Consider the following 23,351-nt stretch of genomic DNA (forward strand, 5'->3'; position numbering starts at 1 on the left):
TGACCTTTTGAATTACAGTAATCCTACAGAAACCCATTACTGCAGTGACACTTTTAAAGCATGAGCTAGAAATCAGAGGATTGATATAGGGAAGCTATTATTTTGTCTGCAACAACAACTCCTCAGAGAACGGTGACTGACTGGGCCCAGTCCAGCAGCCGAGGACAACCAGTGGCTCAGAGCACGGACAGGTGGCACGGGGCCACCCCACCCAACTTCTGAACCACCAATCTTCAAGCAGAAGCACTTTTCAGAGCTTTCTGGAAAACAGTTAACTGTATTAGTATGTGAACATAGGAACTTGGCACCTCGCTTGGCTTCAACATTGCCCATCTGCAGATACTTCAGAGGAACACACAATACAACCTGTTCTCAGGAGAATTTTTTTCCTAACCTATCAAGAAACTTAGTGCCCTGGCATGCTGCCCTGAGATCCATGGGTGTCCCATCCCTGGAGGTGCCCAAGGCCATGTATGGGCCCTGGGAGCCTGAGCTGGTGGCGTGTCCCACCCACAGCACAGCTTGGGGCTGGGCAGGCTATAAGGTCCTTTCAGCCCAAAATACTTCAGGGGGGAAAAAAAAAAAAGTCAGGCAAGATGCTACATCTTAATGAGAAAGCAGTGACTTGTAAGTCTACAGAACACCAAAATGCTCCTGCTTGCATTTGTTTTTCTCTGCATTTCATACAAAGAGGCAGCAGCATGCAGAACCAATCTTCAAACAGGATCTTATCAATACAAACTCAAAGCATGGAGAAGAAGAAACCAATAAAGTGCTGAGAAATCAAGAGGTCAAGTGGTGTCAGAGCAGAAGAGAGCTCACTCCAAATGCTCTTCTAAATTTGTTAACAACAATTTCTATTTAAGTATATATATGCAAAGAAATGTGTATCTGATTCAGATGGTCTCCAAGACATCAGCCTGTCACATACAGCTTGACAGTAACAGGGTGCTTAAATCTTATGCCTTCCCAGTACAGCAGACTTTTTGGGAACAAAATGAAGAAGTGACCCCAAATTTTGTCTCAAAGTTTGCTGTGTCAGCTCAGCAGCACAAGCCCAGCCAGGTGACAGCTGTCACTTTCCTGCAAGGTGCAGAACAGCCAGCCTCGTTCCTCAGGCTGACATACTCTGATCTCCTTTATCCCACATTTACGACCCTAAAAGGCAAGAGCAGGGACACACAAGCACTAAGTGCAGTGCTTGCTTAGGCTGTGAAAAGCCAGTGGCACCAGGGCTTGGCATGAGCACCTTCTCAAGCAGATGCCAGCAAAAAGCTCACCGTGCTGCTGCAGAGATTGTACCAGATGAAAATGAACCTGGCCCAAAACCAGAGCGTTCTATTCTGTACAGACAGGCCTCCTGACTTCACACTCCCAGCACTCTGCAGCACACAGCTCAGCACCTATGTGAAGCTGCTGAAATGCCTGGAGCAGAAGATGGATTGTAAATCCCAGAACCCCCACAGCAGTGACAAGTGGATTAGAACCAGAGTAAGCAGCAGCTCTGGAAGGGACATGAAAGCATTCATTTCCACTATGGTTGACTGTATTAAAGTGTGGGAAACTTAAAAGAAGAAAAAAAAAAAAAAAAAAAGGTGAGTGATATCAATGCCATTTTGGGTAGTGCAGCGAAGGGAGATTAATGCCAAGCAAAGCCATCCTCAGCTCTTGCCCTGCACAGCTCTGCAGTATTTATTCCCAGGAAGACAAAAACATCAAATGCTCCCATAGTCGCCTTACATTACAGCAGGGTCCCTTCTGCAGCACTCTCCATCTGGCTGCTAGTAACAGCTAAGAGCTTTACCAGCTTCAGACAGCTCTTTTATACACATTTAGGAACTGATCTTTTGAGGAAAGTCTTCTGTCTCAGGCTCAGCACTCCTGAGCACAGCCACAGCACAGCTCTCCATGCAGTCCCATAGCCTGGCCTCTCACCAGCTGGGCTCCAATGCCTTCCTACCAACAGCTTCTAACAAGGTCTGCAATCACACCCTGGGCAAGCACATCCTTGTAAAGCTTACACCTACTTATAAAGTAATGCAAAGAATCTTTATTAAGGAAGTCATTCTTACATGGAACAAATCTGTTCCCACCTCACAAGTAACTGAGATAAGTCTATTTCAGTAATTATGTACCATTTAAAATCTTGTTAAAAGCAACCAATTAGTCCATTTGCTACTACACCGTGTGGAAATAAAGCAAAGCTTACATTCTAATCTCATACAGCTTTAGAACTACTCTTCTAAAAGGTGAAAACATCAACTAGAGCTTCAAGAATAGGACAAAAATAATAAGGAATAACGGCAGCTAGCAGCGCAATCAAAATATGAGGGCTCATCCAGATTGTAGGCAAAAAGAATCCGGAAGGAAACTTGTACTCCAGCTACAAGTTCACAAAAAGAGAAGGTGAGGAGTTTTTCCTCATTTAAGATCTACAAATATGATCCAGTAAGTGTGTACGTAGAAAAATGACACTGCTCAGAAGCGTTCTGCTGAGTTGTATTTGTGCATCACAGTGATTCTAACTGCAGTGCGTCAGCAGTTTTTCTTTCTTGCTCTGAAACATTAGATGAGAAGTTCGCTTACAGGCAATGGAGACATCTGCCAAACAAGGCTGCTGAATCATCACTGATGGGGAAATTCAGCTTGACTGAGAACCTCATCTCAACCCCTCCTTAGAATACTCCATTTATGCTTTCGGTAATGCTAAAGAATCCAGAGGACACTCCACCCCAGTAAATGGCTTCCAGCAAGGAAGGAAGGGGATATTTTTAAGGAACAATTATGCTACCCAATACCAGTAAGATCATTCCGTCAGTTAGCATATCAGTAATGGAGTTGGTAAATAGAGCCATTATAAACATTCTTTTTCTCCTTCAATTTGCAGTACACTGTGCAGAAATAAACATCTAAAATCATCACAGCAATGAAAAGTCTGTGTTGTTCTGAGAATCCAGAGAAGCAAACAGACTTAGAAGCTTACAAGAAAAGTAGAAGTCATTCTTCCTTCGTGGTTGGTGTAGCTCGAAATACAGCTTGGAGGGACAAAAAAACAATCAAGGGAACAAGAAGTCACAGAATGACAGTTTAGGCTGATTCATAAAGGAGACTTCATTTTGTTTTGGTTAAAATATTTTGCCAAAATATCTCTGATAAGGAGAGAACCAAATTACTAGGGCAGATGTTCTACGAAGGTTAACCCAGGATGACAGATCTGGGAAGCTACCAACAATCAGCTGGAATCTTGAGCCCACACAACGCCAAAGACATCTATGGCCTTTGTATCACCCTACCTACCTCTGACTGAGCTCACTAGAGAATATATCCCAGAAAAAAATATGAAAGCAACCACGATCATCGGAAGTCCACTCAAAATTCTCTTCTGCCACTAAGGTTTATAGTGAAGCACAGGGTAATACACAGGACTGCAGTTATTACTCTTAGGTGAGAAAGGAATAGCAGACATCATAGAACGCTTGTCTCCATTTCTCCTTTGAAACCCCTTTTCACAATCTAGTTATCTAAGCATTTCATGCTTATAAGATCTCATCTCAGATACCTGTAAAATATTTGGACAACAGAAAAACAAAGCACAAGACTGATTTTCTGCAAAGCATTTACATCCATTATTTCTGACCCATTATTTAAATCCAATGAATACATGATGCAAACAACCACACTGAACTGAACGATACACTCAGCACGCTGCTTTTAGAAGTCTTTCCAGTATAAGGGCAGATTTCTACCTACTAGGAAATAACCTGTTCTCTCTGGTGCGTGGGGAAGCCAAGGCCTTTCTTCCACATCTTCAAAACCCCTTGATGGCCCACAGTTTATTTAAGGCAGTCACTTCCTGCAAAGCTCACTGACCTGCTGCGATCCGTCGCCATTCACAATGTGAGGCATCATGGCTACCTCCCCATTCAGCAGCGGCGGCAGCTCCAGCGGGATCTGGTCGGTCATCATCATTGTGACGTACATTCATGGAGAATTTTCCTCAACGGGCTTCCTGCAAGAGAAGCATCAGTTAGAGACTTTGCAAAACTCTCTCACGCTTTCATGGATTTCACCCATAAAGCAGCAAACTGCTTTCGTAACATCTGCGGCTCAAAGCCAAATACCTGGATTTCCCATCCAGGATCCTGTAACAGCGCAACTGACACCTGTAACACAGAGCAGACTTTCACTTAACCACCATCCAAGGGAGAAGCTAATCAGTGTGTTATCACATGTCACCAATGGAACCACAGGGACACTGCCTTGTAAAAACAAGTCTGAATTCAACATTAATAGTCCTACTACCCTGGGTTAATAACCCAACTCTTTGATGACTAGGATGACTTAATCCCATTATTTCCCAGACTTCTGCACAAGAAATGCAAAAACAAATCTTAGGGGCTCGCAGTCTCCTCAGTCCCTCACACCAGAGAATCCCTGAGTCATCCCAGCAATTTTACATTCACTGCACACTCAGGGTACAAACAGAATTTTTTGCTTTGTACTTGCTCGGCACATTTCCCATCCTTATGTTTTGCAGTGTTTGGAGTTTACTCCTTCATATTTTAGTTTTCATTACCTCAAAGTCTCAGGTTTTAATTCTGAGAAAGATTCAAGCTCAGAACTCAGGGTTGTAGGTCTGGGGTTATTTGGGTGGCTGGAGGAGAAGGCAGCAGTGCTGCGTGGGTTCACTGCTTGGTTTCAGGTGATGAACAAAAGAAAGTGAGCTTCTGAATCACTTCTTAACTGCGTGGGACTAAGTAAAGCATTGCAAAAGGCTAACACAGAGGAAACAGACTGATTCGATCCGTTATTATTTGTACCTCTGACTACCCCGCTATACACATCACACATCTATATAGTTGTATGCATACATTCATTCATATATGAATAGATGATTTTCAGAAAATGCAAGCTTCACAGGAACTATTTTGAAACCATGGGAAACAATACCCACCCCCCAGTCCATGACACATCCACCTAGTCCCAGCCTGAAAGCCTCAGGACTTAAAGCGTCATGCTATTTCTATTTTCTTAAGGGGAAAAAAAAAAAAGCAGCAAAAAAACAAACCACAGACTAGCTTCAAGCTACATATTTTCCTAGTAATATTTCCATTCCAGGCACAACCAATATGTTGACATTTATTTGCTATATGTCATTATTTAAAGTTTTACAGCTGCATTCCTTTAGCTTTATTAATGGTTTGTCACTACAGCCATGTCTGCACTTGCCTCGCTTTAGAGGGGGAAAGAAAGAAAACAAAAAAAGAAATAAAGAGAGCTTCCTTCGTCTGTCGGGTCTGGCACAGCTCCTCCAGCAGCAGTGCTGGCTGCAGCACCCAGTTGGCCACAGGCTTCTTTCTAACAGCACTGCACTCCGAGGTACTGCAGGCAGAGCTGAATCAGACAGGGTTAAGATGTCTACTGCAGGGCTGGCAGACTTCACACCAAAGCCAACTGTCCTGGAAGCTGCTTCACATGCTTTTTAGCTTATCCTCTCCAAAGTTTGCATGAGAACAGATTTATTTGCCACACATTCACACCCCTCCTGAAAACTGGAGCTTCTCCTCCCTCAGATAACCCAATTTCCTTCATACAGAGAAGTCTGAACACACATTTTCCCCCCAAAATTCAGGAACATCACAGGAAGAAAACAGCAGGCAAGGGCTCACAGCACCAGGTCACATTTCAGGATATGAGAACTCTTCCTTAGGTAAAGTACGAACTGCCAAATACTAACTCTCAGCTTTTTTTCTTTTCCCCCCTTCAGGTACTAACTCAAATTTGGGGTTTTGTCTAGAAAGCTGACTATATTTAAATTTAAAGACATTTCCTGTGCGTCTGCATTCCCCAGGTTTGGCTGGGGCTGAGCTGAGAAACGGCAGTGCTGGGGCAGAGGTGGCCTTTCCCCATCTGCTCCCTTCAGGCACACAGACATCGGTCACAGTGAGAGCTGGGACAGCCATCCAGCTTCAGGGCTCTGACCCCAAAGCAAGCTCCAATCCTTCTGATGTTTGCAAGTTACTGCTACAAACCTGATTTTCCAATACTGCGCCCCTCTACTGGTCACCAAGATGAGTCGGTTCCCTTAAATTAATTCAATATGTGAATTAGTAACATATAAATTAGTTACACATGGCAACAGAAAAAAAATTAGAAAAAACACAGAACAAAGTGCAGCCGTCTGAAACCAATTTCCATGTATGGAAAATTAGTGTGACCCAACACTTTACGTCAGAAATAGCCTGAAATTCCAGCCACAGTTTGAACCACACACAGATAATCACTGCTAACTGTTCCTAGAAGGTCTCTTCCATGCAATTAATGTGGATATAAGCAAGGACATCTTCCTTCCAGTGCAGGGCTTTGGTGGGGCAATTCAGGCCCATCAGAATGGAACATACATCCCAGAAGAGTTGCAACGGTGCATCTGCTATGCTACTGTTGACACCATCTGAAACACAGAATGTGTCTTCAAAAGGAACAGTTTCATCTCTTTCCAGCCCAAGCAATGGACAATTCCAACTCTGGCACGGCCAGCAAGGGTACAAGCAAGCAGGAGCTGCCTCACACAGTTTTGCCACAACTGAAACAGGTGTGGCATCACTGATAACATGGGAGGGAACCCCACATCACCCAGCATAGAACAAGTCCATAAAGGGAAGGCTCAAATCCTTCCAGAAAGAATCCCATGTAAAGGAAGAAATGAAGCGAAACACAGAATAAGAAAACCCTTTCAGGTTTGCAGCCGTTACCTTCAATAAAAAGCAGCATTTAGGGAACCGTTTGCTATGTGCCAGAAGTTTGTTTGTGGAACTGAGGAATCCTACCCAAGCCTGGTATGTCAAACCACAGCACCGCTCAGTTGAAGAAATCAGTGCTTCTTCCAAAGGGATTTTGAGCTGCATCCCTAAAAGGAGAACCAACCAGGAAAAAACCTGCATGTATGCACCCATCTACACACACGAGTATCCACACCCATAAACTTGTTTACACAAGGACACATTCAGATGCTAAGAATTTAAAGCAAGCACCTGACCCATTGGGAAGGCTCCCAGAGGGCAGCACTCCCAGTTTGGGCCACTACGAGTGCTGGGACTCACGTGCGAGAGATGACAGTGCTTACACATTGCCCTGTTTTCCTGTTTCTGCACTTCATGCTGCACATGTGGAAATGTAAGCTTTGGTAAAACACCCACAACACCGGTGTCTTGTCATGGAAAAGCAGGGAAGCACTGCAGTGAACATAGCTGCCTTCAAGAGGCTCCTGCCGTGGCTTGCCACTTCAGTTCAGAAAAGAGCCCTAATTGTTCATGTAGAAAAGCATCTTGAGACATGAGCAGTACCTGGAGGTATGTGCACAGATGGTTGGTCAAGGCACAAACACTCTGGAATTTGTCTTGTCTGATGGGTGTTCATTAGCTTCGTTAAATCACATCCGTCTGAAGAATCATTTAAACCTTCAAGCATTCTTTTCACGTTTAATTGCTAGCACGGCAGATTAACTTGAAAGCATCCAAACAGGCTTATTTGTAACAGTTTAGGAGAAATACATGATTTCATTATTTTTTTCTTTCAATCTATAATGGTAGAGAAAGCAGATTAGCGAGCAGGCCTGCGCCCAGAGCTGGCTGAGGTGTGAGAGGCTGAGAACAGCAGCCAGGCACCAAGCAGCTACCGCCCATCTCCAGGGCTGGAAAGCAAAAGCAACCACTTCAAACCATAATTCCTCAGTAGGTTTTCTCCTCTGGTTTCTTTTTATTTTAAGCAATGACAATGTCATGCCCATGATACATCTCATCTTCAAAGACTAGAGTTATCAGAAGTATTCAGTTCTGTACGAGATGAAGGGAGGTTGATGGGGTTGTGCTAGGAAAAATTAGTAAAGCAACTATCCAGATAGCTCTGCTATGATGAGATTTACACTAGTTTGCAATTATTTAAGCCAGTCATTTGACAGTATATTTCTCAAGATCTGGAGCTCTGCTATTTTAGAAAGAGCCATTTTGCAATCAGCCACATCCTCAGCAGGTACATCTGCAATTTAGGAACAGCCAAATAAAAGCAATCCCTGCTCAAATATGGGATAAACTGGAATAACCCAGTGGCCTTAAGTACTAAGCATCTTCTAACTAGGCAGTCCTTTTAACTTAAAGATATCTCCCACAAAGATGGCTCTTACGCCCCCAGCCTGCCTGCAGTCCAGAAGTACAAAGAGGACACGCAGGGCTGTTTCTGCCATTCTGCTTTCCCTGTGGAACAGATCTGCTTGTTTTGATTTGTCATAATAAACAGCAAGACAAGGCAAGGCCAGCCAGCCTATAATAAAATTACAAGAACAGAGGACCCAGAGAGCAGGCTGGCATCAGAACTTCAAAGGCGACTCACAGGTGAGCATCAGGAATGAGATGAGGTCAGACAGCATAATGCAGGAGCATCTTATTTCAGCAGGTGAGTACAACTAATCAACTGATAATAGCTCTGACGAAATACCAGAATAAAGCAAGCTGTTGCACAAAGCAGTCTTTCACCAAAGGCAAACCAGCTTTCCCTGGTCTTCCAGGAAAGAACCTCATGAAAGTTTCCCAAAGGAAAGCTGCATGGGGCTGGAGGCCAGTGTGCCCCAGAGACACTCACAGCCAGACAGCAGCATTGAGGGCAAATGAACAAAGCACAAAGTGAAAGATGTCCAGAGATGTAGCTATAACAAGAGTAACATCTGAGCAGGAACCACAGGAACACAACTGAATTGACTCCACAGCATTCTCACTTCTGCAAGTAGTACTGTTAGAGCAAAGCAACCTCCTGCTCTGACTCGGTTCTACAACATAAAAACGCGATGGCTGCAGCTCGTGCTGCTGACATAACAGTAGACCAGAAATAAGACGACTTACATGCAACACTCTCACACCATTCACATTTCTCTGTGCCTTTTCTTGAAGCTAAAAGGTAACAGCTACTCCCATCTGTTATTTGTACCACTTTTCTTCTTCAAAGGCTTCACACATTTCTTTCCTCATCTCCCTCTGCATTAATCACAGCACAGAAATGGAACTCACAAGCACACCAACAGTTGGTGGTTACCCCTCTCCCTGTGACTTCCCTAACTGTAATACTAAGAATTTACAAATTTGAACAAGTCAGTTCCAGCACTTCCATCTGCCAAAACACCCACTGTCTGCTGATGACCCTTTTTGGGTTCCCCGAACTCCACGTGGCCTCATTTTTCCAACAAAAGCCATTTGTAAACAAAACTCACATTGTCATAAAATACACTGGGTGCATTTAAACACTGTTTCAAGTAAATACAAAGCCATTCCAACCATTTGCTTGAGGAGAAACAATACCTTCCAACCTAGACCTACACTTGTCTACAACCTGGGTCTCGATCCCTCAGAGATTTCACAGAATGATTACGGTTGGAGAAGACCTCTAAGATCCCCAACCCCAACCCATCCCCCCATGCCCACGTCCCTCATTGCCACATCCCACGGCTCTGAACACCCCCGGGATGGTGAACCCACCACTCCCTGGGCAGCTGTGCCTCTGCACCACTGCTCTTTATCAGAAGAAATGCTTCTTCACATCCTGAACCTCCCCTGGCACAACTTGAGGCCATCACCTCTCATCCTATCACTGTTACCTGAGAGCAGAGGCTGACCCCCACCTCACCACAGCCTACTCTCAGGGAGCTGCACAGAGCCATAAGGTCTGTGAGCCTCCTTTGCTCCACACCAAACCACCCCACTCCCTCAGCTGCTCCCCATAGGAGCTGTGCTCCTTCACAGCTTTGCTGCCCTTTGCTGTACATAACACAGTTATGTTTTCAGGTACACTTAAGAGCATTATTATTGGTATGCCGAGGCACTCAGCTCCACAGGGTTGGGGCTCCGACGCTGTGCACATGCCCAGGAACACATCAACCCCTACACAAAGTTCTTACACGAAGGTGTGAGGCAGATAAGGAATGTGCCTCACCTGTTTTCTTTCTCCCTACATTTAATAACCAAAATATTAATCACTGTCCCAGCACGATAAGCATGGCAGGCTGGTGATAAACACCTTCCCCTTCAACTTCACTGTCCAGGTAAAGCCCAAGGAACAGTATCACAAAGACCTCAGTTATCTCTTCCAGAATTCCTGTTCAGGGAAGAATCAACTGAAATCAATGGTGCTTTTTTTTTTTCCTCTCTAAACTACTAATTAAACCACAAAAAAAAAAAAAAAGACTATCTATCACATCAATCTGCAGCACTTGAAAAGCAGGCATACCAAACTCCATTTACAGCAAGGCTCCAGCACACCTTCATGCACTACGAATGCTTTTGTTTCAGCCGATCCCTGCTAACCTGACTCCGGGCTGACGCCGTGCTGACAAAGTCGCTCATTGTGCTCTGGTGGGAAACCTCGCTGTGTGCAGCTCCCACCCGGCTGCTCCAAGCGGGCACCCAGCATTGCTGCTGCCAGAGAGCCCCGCAACACAGCCAGGGGAATGCCCACAGCAACGTGCTCCTACCCGATGGCACACAAAGCCCAGCACTGAGAGCCCACCGCCCTACGGCATCAAGAAGAGAGGACAATTCCCAGCTTCATCGCTCTTCAGTTTCACAGAATATAATGTGAAGTTTCACTTTTCCCAAATGATAATATGGTATTTAAGAGTGGTTTTTGGCTGTTTGTTAAAGAGACGCAACGTCTTCCACCTTTATCTCCAATCAGTACTACGTGATGGCAGCGTCGGTGCCTTCAGCAAAATCACTGCTCATTTACACTTGCTAGAGAAACAATCCATCATGCAGAGTTGATCCATACCTAGAGAACGCTAAAAGACAAAGCACAGCTGCAGACCAAAGCAGCTTTTAATCAAGAGTTGATCAAGGCAACACAAGAGAGCCAAGCGGAGCTCACAGCACCAAGCGCCGGCAGGACCCAGATACAGCAGCTCCCATTGCAGTGAGCACACCAAGCAATGCAGCTCAAGTTCTCTGTGACATGTTTGAAGTGGGAAAACCCTCGGGTTTTTTGTTACCTGCCTGAAATGGGATCCAGGGCTGTAATGAGTGGACAGCCCTGGAAGAAGAAGGGCCCACCTTCCAGCATACTGCTGGCAAGGCTCCTTGGAAATAACCCCAAAGGAGTGACTCTGCATGCAGCCTCTACAGTTTCTGCAGCTTTGCTTTTAAAAAAAAAAAAAAAAAAACCAAAAAGTCAAAAACAGCATCCAAAATACCCTACTTGCAATGGTGACCTTACTGCTCTCAGCTCCAAAACAAGGGAAACATTACGACTGCTTGTCGTTACTGTGAGCTTGGGCTGAAAGGTAGGAAAATATTCAGAGAAGGAAAGGGAGGAAATGAAACAGAAAGAATGCGGACGTTCTTACAGCAGATCTGCAGATGGGTACCCAGCAAGTTTACTGCTGCTTTCTAAAAACTTGGAAGACATAACCACAACCAGCCAAGTCTGCACAGGCTGCCCACTTAGGATATGACAGCACTAACCTGCAGGTCCCCATTACAAATTAATCTTTCGCACCTACACGGAAATAGAGGAAAGGCTGTTGCTCACCAGGGAAGTCACACAGCTTTGCAGAACGTCATACTGTAATGATACAGAATAAATCAGGGGTCTCAAAGATAGCCACACAAAGTCCTTTCGGGACAGTCAGAAGTCAGATGCACAAAGCAGTATAACAAGAACTAGGAACTGAGCTGGGTGAAGGTAAATTACTCCACAATGAAACTGTAATAATTGAATGCAAACTTATTTAATGACAAAGGGAATGGCTATGCTTGTTTGTGTTTCCCTAATAATACAGCCACACTCAGCTCCAATAACGTCAATTCAACCACTGAAAATAAACTTCACCTCTGCATCCTTTAAATTACACAATACTATTCAAGTGAAAAAATTCAATGGGTGAGAAGCAGAAAGCAAACTACCTTAAGCTTTGTGCAACACACAGCTCCCATTTTATTTTCACTCACTAAGTTGAGGAAATTCATTTTCACAGCTGCATTCCAAATTCTGGAGGTGCAAGAGCCTGGAGTCAATATTCAAATAAATTTCAGAAAACCACACAAACTTTTATGATGGCTCGTGTTTATCCATCCACAGCATTTTGGCTTTCTGGAAAGAAGTATTAAGAAAAAATGCATTCTTCCAAAAATATTACATTCATAATTCTACCTTTAAGTAGACCTGAATCTCAAGAAATGGACTTCAGCTTGGTTAGAATGTGAGACTGGGGAAAATGATTATCTTAAAAAAGGAAGAGGTTTTAGAGGGTTGGGGAGAAAGTATGAATAGGAGTTCACCCACCAAATCCCAACAAACAGGACGCTGGTGGCTACATAAGCAATGGAGAGCATTACAGGGAAATCCTCTGCTACCCAACAGCTGTTCACAGCAGCTCATCCCTCTCCTGATGTTCACTAAGGAAACTCCCTCACTCCTAATGAATTCTGATTAATGTTTTTCCAAGCCCCAGATAAAACTCTGAATGTGGGATTTTTCCTCCAACCTTGTTTTGTGTCCCTAGGCACTGCTGTAACAAGTCCCGAAATCCAACTCACAGGTTGCTGGGCATGCTTCCTCCCCATCCCATAGATGCCTTACTTCATCAAGCAAGCACTCAGAGATGCCAAACATAAGTGACTGCTACAGCACTACAGCAAGAGATATGTATTGCTTATTGAAGTTTTAAACACTCAGAAGTTTGCTGTTGAAAATCCATTCTGACTTGCTTTGCTCTCAGTGACCTCTCTGCTCAAGGAGGAGCAGAACAAGATTTATTACCATTTAAATGAGAAGGTCAACCTGCTGCAGCTTTTGTCTTTAAACTGGAATTCCTGTAGCCGAAGGAAAGGTGAATGCTCTCATTTTCTTCTCTCATCCATATACATTAAGGCACTGAAGTCTCAGAAGAGTAATTGATCAAAGATAATGAATGAGGTTCATTCTCATCCGAAATGGGCAGACTATAATACAGTTATTGTTAAGAATGCTTTGAATCTGTGAAGAAGGCTAATTTTGAAAACTTCTTGAACTGACTAAATTAAGAAGTCATCTTGTTACTAGCAATTTCCTTCTTTTTGACAGCGAGTTGAACCTTGTATTTATCAGGTATCAAGAAAGTACTTAGACTAATAGTAAACAAAGAGAAAGTGTTAACACAACCACCAACTGCTTTCTGTTTATAGCATGAATGCTGATTTAGCATCAGGTTGTAAAGATTTCCTAATCATCAGGATTAAGATTTCCTTTAGATTATCAGAAAAGCGATGAAAAATGCAGAAACTTGGTGGCACCCAACAGCAGAGCGGTGCAGATGGGAGAGGGACAGGAGGAGCAGCCAAGTTGGCAAGATGGGAACCCACTGCAGGAAGAGCCACCATGGGAAAAGCATGCTGTCTAACACGATGCGCCAGCGATCACATCTGATCTCCCACAGAGATCTGCATTTGTCATCAAGTTATTTACCCACTTGGAAACGGCTGAGGTAAAGCAAGGGAGCTCCCCATCAGAACAAGGGATGAAGTCTTCATTTCAGATTGCGCTATGTTTAGTTTGATGTGGTCTAACACAAGGTGCAGACCATAAGAAAGAGTTTAATAAGCAATAATAAACATTAAAAATATATATATCCTTATCAGCAGCGAGAAAATGAAAATGTACAACAGAGTAAGAAAATCATGGCTTGATCTACACCTCAGGATTTAAAAGACCATCAGTGGCCCCAAAACCAAAACAAATAAGAGAAAGGCTCTGTTTAATACAAGCACCAAGCCACCATTCCCCATACAACAGAGCTGATAGCTAATGCACGGTATTTCAAGATGGTTAGAGGGTTCTAATCATGCTCACAAATAAGAATTCAAACGATTACTGAAGAAGTAAAGAGGGGGTTCTGCTCTCTCTTTTTTTTTTTTTTTTTTTTTTTTTTTTTGCTAGAAAGCCAAGTGATAAGGGACATAAAAGAATACTCTCAGTGTCTCACTCTTACTATCCTAGATTTAACCTGTTACAAAGCCACGTGGCCTCACCGTGTGCCTTCAGCCCCACAGCCAGGCCTGCCTGCACAGCAAAGCCCTGCGCGGCACCCACTTCAAAGCAGCCGCGGCCTGGGGAATTCAGCTCTTGCCACTGGCACATACCAAGGATTCCAAATCATTTGTGCACCACTATGAAGATGTTCTCATCCATTCGGATTTCTGTTTTAACACGTTGCAGCCTTAAAAAAAAAAAAAAATGCAGTCTCAGCATGGTACATTCCGCGTTGTTTCGGAAGCCTTTTCTTGGGTGCTAAGGATGGACAGAGAACGGGTTAAGAAGTTCTAACACACACAATAATCCTATTTCCAAAAATAAAGTCCAGCTGCAAGCTCCAGAAAGAACTCCATGTACCTATTGAGTTCTTTTCTCCTTTTATTAGCGCAAGGATGAGAGCAGCATGAGCCCTTTCTTTGTTAATGCCTCTTGATTACACTAGCTTTTTTCTGTAAGTTTTACCAGGGTGCTCAGTGTATGCAGCTAACTGACATACATCTACATTTATTTGTGTGTTACTTAACCTAAAGGAAACATGGAAACACTTGTTATTAGAAACAAAAACAACAGAAGGAAAAAGGTGGTAAACAATAAATCCTCATTGAATCTAATAGCTGTAAAGCTTTGTTAGAAACAGCCATCCCAGTGTACGTACCCACATTCAACCGAATTCTATCTGAAGTTTACAGAAGGAAGCATACACAAACAGCCTTACAAAGGCATTCTGGTAGCAGGAAGCACTTCTCTGCTACTACTCTGGCAGCCAAGTCGTGTTACAAGCAAACCTTGCAGCCGGTGGGGGAGCAGACATGAAATGCATCTGCAGCACTAAATACAATTTAGTTTCACTACAGGATTAACCAGATCACAAATTGCCAATTAATCTTGCTTTATGATTTAGGCCCGAATTCATTACAAACACAAAGGCAAGGCATGCAGCAGACTGGAGGAAGTTAGCCTGGAACGCTTTGCACCAGCCCCTCCTGTTCCTTCTCAATAACAACATTTTGAAGTTGTTCAGCCTTTTTTTTTTTTTTTTTTTTTAATCTGAGAGTTAACTGATGGACCTTATTGATGTTGAAAAACACAAATCACTGACTATTACATATGTAATTATGCATGCTAGCAGACAGATACATAAAAGGTCCACATTTTTCAGTTCTCCAAATCTCTCCCAGTTCTTCACTTCGCTGAGAAGACTAGAAATTTCCAGACTTCTGCTGTAACGTCTAAGTTTCCTTCCCCCTCTTCCATTTAGTGGATTTTCTGCCAATAACACTGTTGAAAAATAAATTCTTGTGGACAGGAAATATCCCGAGCAAAGGATATCCAGCTTTACCATACTTTAAAAGTTCTGCATTCCTCCTTATCTGCCCTCGTGTCGCCCAGCTCTGAGCAGTGCAGGGCTCTGGGCACGCCATCCTGCCCCGGCCTCACGCCCAGGTCCTCCAGCTGCTGCAGGGCTCCTCTTGGCCACAGTCAGAATCACTCCTTGCAGTACTGCCCCGCAGAGGAGAAGTGAGCTTCCTGAGCAGTGCCTGCCATCGCAAGTACATCCTCCCCAGCCCCTCCCGATAAGGTGCTTTAAGAGGAGGCTGCGAGCGTAATTTAACGGCCTAATCTCAAGGAGGTGGCTTGGCCTTTCAAGTGATCCCTTCGCTCGATTTCCTCAACAACGGCACTCCACAAAAGCAAACATCCTGGCTGTCTGGAGGGCCAGGTTCCAGCTGCAGCAGGCTCCCAGCGGGCAGGCAGCCCAGTGTAGGACGCGGCACTCGGCTCAGCACGCTGTCTGGCCTCTGGGATGGACCAAGAGCCATGAAGGGATTCCTGGCTCTAAAATAGAGCCATCTCACAGGTCTTAAACAGCTTGCTGTGCTCCCAGGTGCCCAACCTGCACTCAGGTGGCTCCTGCACAACCACCCGACAGCCTCAAATCCATGTTTGTCACTGGGGGTAACAGCAACTAGACAGAAAAACTCAGATTTCATAAAATCACCTCAACTATATGGCATAGATATTGCGTGATGGTCGTGTTTTAACTTACCGTGCAACTTCTCCCTACATGACCAGTTTCAAGTCCAAGTAAAACACCACTGAAAATGAATGATTCACACTGATAGCATTTTCTCAGCAGTCAGTAGTTTGTTTCTTAACCAACAGCAGAGTAATCTTAAAACGCACTGTTACAACCAGAAAGGTCAATGCAGTGCAAGGGCGATACAGGAGTGCAGTAGCAAAGGGACTAGTGCAAATGGTGTTACACAGGAAAAGGAACGGTACTCACCCATCTCTGAAGATCTAGGTTCACAGGGAAAATTCTGGTTGGAGGGAGGCACCTCCAACCAGAGATCCTTCAACAGCTGCAGTCAGCCCTTAAATGAGGTCTAAGAGAGGTGCAGCCGGGCTCCACCCATTCAGGTCACACAGCTGAATTGCCTTCACCCGTGCTCCCAGGGCTGACTGGGTCCTTTCCCCAGGTGCACAATCAGTGGTTCACACCGTGACTCAACAGTTACCGTACATGGATTCACATTCAAATCAAGATTAGTGCTTTCTAAAGGCCCTAAGTAGCTTGCTGTCTGTGGTGAGGACTCACAGCATGGGGTTAGAGCTAAATGATCTGTATCATGTACACATGCCGCCCTATGATTCTATGACAGTGAAGCCCACAGCTGAATGCTTCTAAAACATACACAAGTGACATTAACACAGCTGATTCATTACCAGCTTTCAATTACCACTGGCTCAAGGCTCGAACACCTCTGAGCAAGTTCTGGATGTGCAAGCATCAAAATCTGGTCTTAAGATATACTACAAGAATGATGAGATGTGATAGAACTCCCTCTGCATAGGAGAAAAAAAAGCAATTAAATTTCATATTTATACACCCAAAAAGCTTCATTCTATTTAGAAAGTTTTAATTGTAAAGGAAAGCCTGCCCTGTTTACCTCTCATCCCAGCACCAGAGGCTGCATGCGCTCAGGCTGCAATCAGCAGCGCAATACAACTTCAGTGGCTTCCAATTCTCAACTCTGTTGGCTTTGCCTCGTTACTAGGCACAAGTTAGACAACACTTAGTGCCTCACATCAATAACTGATGTTCAAATCAGTACTCAAGTACATCACAGCTGTAGCATTATTCCCTCTGAGGCCCAATGTCTCACAAGCACAGTATGCCAAATTAGTGTAGCCCGCTCACCTCAGGACAGTTCTTGGATGAGGTATACTGGATTCCAGGCCAACCCCTTTGAGATCCCTTTGGTGCCTCCACCACCAACCACCCACAGTCACCAAAGGAGTCTGCCTGAACACTGAGAAGCTGAAAGCGATCCATCCCCAGGGGCGAGAGCTTCTTTCAGCCGTGGCCAGCAAGCTCTGACTAGACAGCAGGAGAGGAAGAGCTGACACACCTGCCCATGGGCACGCAGAGGGAGCAGCACCCACACTGCCAGAAGTCTTGTCCTTAGGTGACACCGAGGCAATCTGCATGTGCCAGAACTGTTGCACAATTAGCACGCTCTTAATTTTGTACCCTTAGAGGAGCTAAGTAAGTGCACTTAATCAACTGAAAATAAAGTGATGCAAAAGAAAGCAATCCATGTTACTAATTAGTGGAAAGATGTCAAATGGAAGCAAAATGAAGTGTCTAATTACATCCTATCAGTTCAAGTGTACAACACAATGCATAAAAATATGCTACTTCCTATTTCAATCAAAACAATCCAATTAAACCCCACTGCTGAGTAATACTACAGAGGAAAAAAAAGGCTTTTTTCTAGTTATATAAGAAAAGCAGCACAACTGTTAAGACCTTTCTGGTGAAGCTCCATAAGATCATTATAGTTCACTGTAAGAACCCATGCTCAATCAATAAATACCAGCTTTAGAAGAGATCCTAGATCCACTGAATCAATGAAACAAATTCCTAAGGTTTAAGGCTTCCTCCCAGCTACCTATTTTATGCAATAAAATTCATCTGAAGACATTACATCAACAAAAGAGTTCTTGTTTCAGTTCCTTTCCAATACTCATAAATTGGATACTCCCCTACATCTTCAGCTTCTACTCTCAAAGCAGCATCTCAGCTTCCAGGCATGATCATTAAGCTTACTGCAAAGCCACTGTTGACAGGTATTAATTCTTTAGGGAAAGCTTTCTTCAAAAACCTCCATCCCCCTTATTGCACAATTTGCCTATGGAATGATTCTCCAGCACTGGAGGCTGGGGGGATTTCACCCTTGTTGTATATGTTTCCTTTACTTCCATAGAGATCAGAAACTGATTTTTCTTCCTCTCTTGGAAAGCAACGTGTGGCAGGCACCCAAAGTTCATTTTTAGGCACAAAAATGAGAATACCCTCAGAGATCAACTGATGTAAGCAGAACCTCCCAGCATCACCACCTGAGCCTCAGTGCTTTGCATTTGGGGGCAGGGAGGAGGGAATGAGGCAAGAGAATACCTTATCATGCTCTCCTTAATAAAACTCCTCAACTTGAGCCAAGTGTTTAGCTAAAATAGCCAAGTAATGCTCTAGAATAGCTGAAGATAAGAACTGATCTGACATCATCAATCGTGAACGTGCAATCTAAATGGACGCCCCTGAAGATTATCAGAGTACCAACAACAGCATTTTAACAGCTTAAAAATGTCACAGCTTTAGGAACAAATATCCTGAATGAAGCTGTACCGATTTGCATCAGAGAAAAGGCTACCCCTGTGCTTGCCAAACTCTTACTCCTATTACAGCCTGAAAAATCACTCCTGAAGATAAGCAGCAGCAGGAAGGGCAGAGAAAGAAAAGGCATCGGAGCATTTCAGAGCTCAGAACACAAAGCCCCTTCAGATATTGTTCCAAACTCAGTTTCATAGAATCTAAATGGCAAATGCAATGGATGCTTCCTATGTCCATTTCTGACAAGTTGGTTTTGGACTTAATGTTTCTTCTGAAGTATAAACAACCATCACTGCTTCAGTAACAGAAGTGTAGCATTCAGAATCCTTCTGTGTGTCCTGGAAACAGCAGCACCACTTGACAATTTCATCCAAATATATTTCTCCTTACAAAAGCAAACCAATCGTTGGGGGGAAAAAAACAGTTTCAGTATGAGATACCAAGAATGGCAGAACTCAGTCCTCATGCAGGGGAGTATAAACATAATTGAATCTGCTGAAATCAGGACTCACTGTCATTAGAAGTGAAGTAGATTTGTAGCAGCGTGCTACAAAAAAGAATTAACAAAAAAGATACTTGGAATTCTTTCTACATTGTTCAGCCCTTCCCATCCCAACATCCAGGGTTCCAGAGCTCCCTCGTGCCCACATTTAGGTCATGCAGTTCATCCTCATGCATGACAAAGCCTACTGCTCAGAGCACGGCCAGCCCTGGCTTCTAACAAGGATGCATCTTAAAGACAACGTTGTTGGGAATTCCAACAGTGCTGCACATCACCTGGAGCCCAGCACACAAACAGATCTACCACACATACCTTCCTGTTATTTATGCCTAGCTTGGTATTTCAGTGCTGGAGCTGTGCCTGAGCTCCAAAGCGTGCTGTTCCTCCCTTATAGCATGGGAGCTGCAAGCACAGGAGTCACACGCCCAAGGACAATCACTTCACGTCCACCATCCCTTTCTCTAAGCAGACTGAAGTCCAGCTGTTTTCTGCCTGAACTCTTGTTTATCTCTTACCAAGCTGCAGTAATTACCTCTGACAAAAGACAGACATTCATTAACAAACAACGACCAACCTTTATCTGTAGAACATCATCTGATCCAGCTGAAGTTCTGCTTTTAAGTCACTGTTAAACACCACATTTTAGCAGTGACTAACCAGGAGATGCCCTCACCACACACAGCTACAACTCGTGTTCTGCTGACCACTGGTGGATGATGCAGAGGATATAAAAGCTCTTCTCATCAAATAAGGAAAACAAGAAGCAAAGAGTTTCAGAGAACAAAGAAACCTGGATCCATTGACAGGTTGCTAAAGGGGAGGAGACTGAATTATTTAAGTGGGGAAAAAAAAAAAGTAGTAGAGTTCCTTAAATCAGCATATCACTAATATGGACTGCAGGAGCTCTGCAGTCAGCAGGGGGGTGCTACTTCTGTGCAGAACTCAGGGGGAAGGAGAACTGGCAGCGATAAAAGCACAGTACAGCTTACAGAAAGTTGGTGTGAGACCAAGCCTGCTGCCTGGAGTCAAGGCAAGTCGGGAGAGCTCTTCATCATTTATACGACAAGAAAAGTGAACTCTTTTTTCCCTAAATAAATTAGGAGAGATTGAAATCTAGTGTTGTAACCTAACTGCAAAAAAGAACACCCAAACAACAAATGAAAATACAGCTTATGATGCTGGATTAAAAATAAAAGAAAAGCATTTACTACAACTTTGCACTCCATATTTGAAAGAAGGCAAGCCACACACTTGTAACAGATGGGTGAATCACCTCCATGAGCAAATCAGCCCCAACGTCCTGCAATGAAGGCCAGATGCAGCTCTCTCTGCAGATCTGATGCCAACCCACTGGCTGATAGGAGCAGGACAGCTGTGTGCCATTAGGGGACATAACTTCCAGAGAAAGCAATTAAAAGGCAATGGGGGATCCCACTGATAAGGAATTCAAAAATACAGACTCAATCAATTCTAATAAAACAGGTCCTGTCAAACAAATCCTAGTGCACCTCTGACAAGATTACATGTTGGGTGGGCAGAGATAGCTGTGTTAGCACGTGACTATTCTGCAGCCAGCTTCTGACTTTGTGTCCTGCAGTACTGCTAAAAGCACAGGAATAGATGAGACCAGCCAGGGGAAGCCTTCTAGGAGGGCCTCGGTGAGAGCAAGCCTGCACCAACTGCATCCCCAGTGGTGCCACCTCCCTGCTCTGTTTCCCTAGCTGCAAGATGGGGTAATAAAATCCTCTGCTAGGTGCTTTGCTCTCAGAGAGCAAAGCAACCATCACACTGGTTATTCACTCATGCTTAATTAATGATTTACTAATTAAATTGACAGTCTGTCCTGGCCAGTAACGTTAATTAATATACTCAATTCACAGCATCTGGTGGTCCATGCCAGAAGCTACTACTTTACACTATTGATTTTTCCAGGCAGACCTTCCTAAACCAGAGGATGCTGAGCATAAGCAAGACTGCAGGAACCAGGGCACCCATCCGGGTGCATCCAGCTGTGCACATCCATCTGCCATTAATGCCCACCCCTTGTCACATCACAGCCCTGGGGAGCTGGCAGGGGGCTCAACCACAGCTCTGAGCCTGAAGTCCATGAGTACCACACCTGACCCCTTCTCCAATACAGTAGACACCAAAGATGGTGACATCCACCAGAGCCATGTGCTGGTGACAGAGGCTGAGCTGTGCCTGGCAGTGGCCCTCAGCCAGGATCTGCCACCATCTGGGAGTTTGCTGGGCTTTTGTTTCATGTCTCCAGCCCTGATGGATGGAAACAAGCTTCTGATTTATCCATGTTAACATAAAGACAATTAAAACATTTTTCCCCGAGGAGCTCATAAATGAAAGCACATCATACAGTCATTACATTTATTATTAACACTGCTTCATTCAATGTAAAACCTGACTCTTTGGAACAACAACAGCAGCAAAAACTCCGTTTGGTCACTGAAAGCAGCATCAGGAGCTGCAGGAGAACACTGAGATGAGAGCAGCATATGGACTGCCTGCCTGCTCCTCACCCCCAGAAGCATTAACTACTCACCAGCAAAAGCTTTTCTGCTGAGAAAGGGAACACCAAAGGCCAATATTAAAGCAATTTCAGAACAGCTACCAAGCAATTAGCTAGATAATGCCTTTGCTACATGCTGATTTTTCTTCTCCCAGAGAACTGGTGCAAGCGTAAGTCATTTGTTGGTTGTGCAGCCTCTCCTGGCATTGGAGGTGACCCAGGCTGGATTTTCTTCCCATATCACAGAAAACATTTCTGCTTTGGTATTGCACACCTGCTCACTAATTTATTTCAATTCTTTTTCCTTTTAAACATTCACATTTCATTTTCTCCCAGAAAATATAAATTCAGACATTTTAATTGTTAAATATTTGCAAAACATTGAGCCTACTGCTCTTGTTACCGCTGTATTTCCACGTTTCAGGGCATATCAGAACCATCCACTTACCTATTTTTGTGCCACTACACCATCCCCAGCAACTCAGGATACACCAAGACAAAGGTATGCAATTCAAACATGCAAGGAAGGGAGAAGGGAACAGGCAAATGAGTTACAAAGAAAGAAGTCAAAGGACTGAGATCTGCTTGCAGAGACAGCACTCTAACAGCCTGGAAGGACCGAGAAACTGAAAAACGCTTTACAGCAACTTTTTGGAGTGCATCATCCTGCGTGACTGCATGACCAAGAAATGCCAAAAGGAAGCGAAACTGTTGATGTCTAACTTCAGCGTTGGGTACGTACAAATATTGCCTTTCCAGTAACACAGCAGCTCTCACACATCCACTGAAGCACCCTATTCAGAGGCATACAAATCAAAACGTCGCCATCCTGCGTGCTGCAGAGATTGCGGTCGCACAAGCATCCCAAGGCCTTGACTCCTGCACTGTATCCAGAAGCAAGAGGTGGCTGCTGTGCTGCAATCCAAAGGTCCGAGCAGTCACTCCCATAACCGTTTCCTACAGCCACTGAGGAGGGCAATGGAGACCTGGACAAGAACTTCCAGCTCTATTAGCCAAGAAGGAAGGGCTGCAGATCAGACGCTGCGTGCATGAAACCCTGTAGATAGGAGAAAATTGATCGAGGCAATGAGACCACTCCTTCCCACAGCAGGAACTCCAGCAGCTGGGGTGCAGATAGCCACTCATAGACTGGCTTCAAATGAGGAACAAACTCACACTCTGAAAGTCACAGAGGATGTTTATTTTTTTGTGCAATCATTAGAAGCAGCAGCAAACAATAAGCAATTATACAGATCTGTCAGAGCAGCAAAAATAAATATGTGCAAAGCAGAATCAAAGCTGATTTTGCTACAAGTTGACACACCAGAAGTACGAAGGCTGACTTTATGTAAGTATGAGTACCCTTAACAACTCAGAATGCTCCCGCCCAACATTACATCAAATTCTGCTCTGTTGAAAACCATAACATCTGGCTTTTTCCCTCCTTAGTCACCAAGTTCCCTATTTACCACTTATGGTCAACTATCAATACAGAAGCCCAAGTGTCCCACAACGAATCCTGTCAGAGCACAGCCCTGGACCACCTTGAAGCAGAGCTGGAATGCATCACACAGCAGCAAAAACTTCCAGGAGCCCTAAGCTAC

At 44.1% G+C, this 23,351-nt stretch overlaps 1 protein-coding gene across 1 annotated transcript in view; it reads right to left on the reverse strand.

Moving 5' to 3' along the window:
- The window catches only part of FNDC3B (fibronectin type III domain containing 3B), a 148,522-nt gene that overhangs the window by 119,592 nt on the left and 5,579 nt on the right, over nucleotides 1-23,351 (reverse strand). The window contains exon 2 of the mRNA XM_085232852.1: nucleotides 3,871-4,009. Coding sequence (XP_085088978.1) covers nucleotides 3,871-3,981 — 111 coding nt within the window. The 5' untranslated portion in view covers nucleotides 3,982-4,009. The remainder of the gene's footprint in view (nucleotides 1-3,870; nucleotides 4,010-23,351) is intronic.

This window comes from Meleagris gallopavo, chromosome 11 (genome assembly GCF_905368555.1).
Source record: "Meleagris gallopavo chromosome 11, MGAL_WU_HG_1.1, whole genome shotgun sequence".
NCBI lineage: Eukaryota > Metazoa > Chordata > Aves > Galliformes > Phasianidae > Meleagris > Meleagris gallopavo.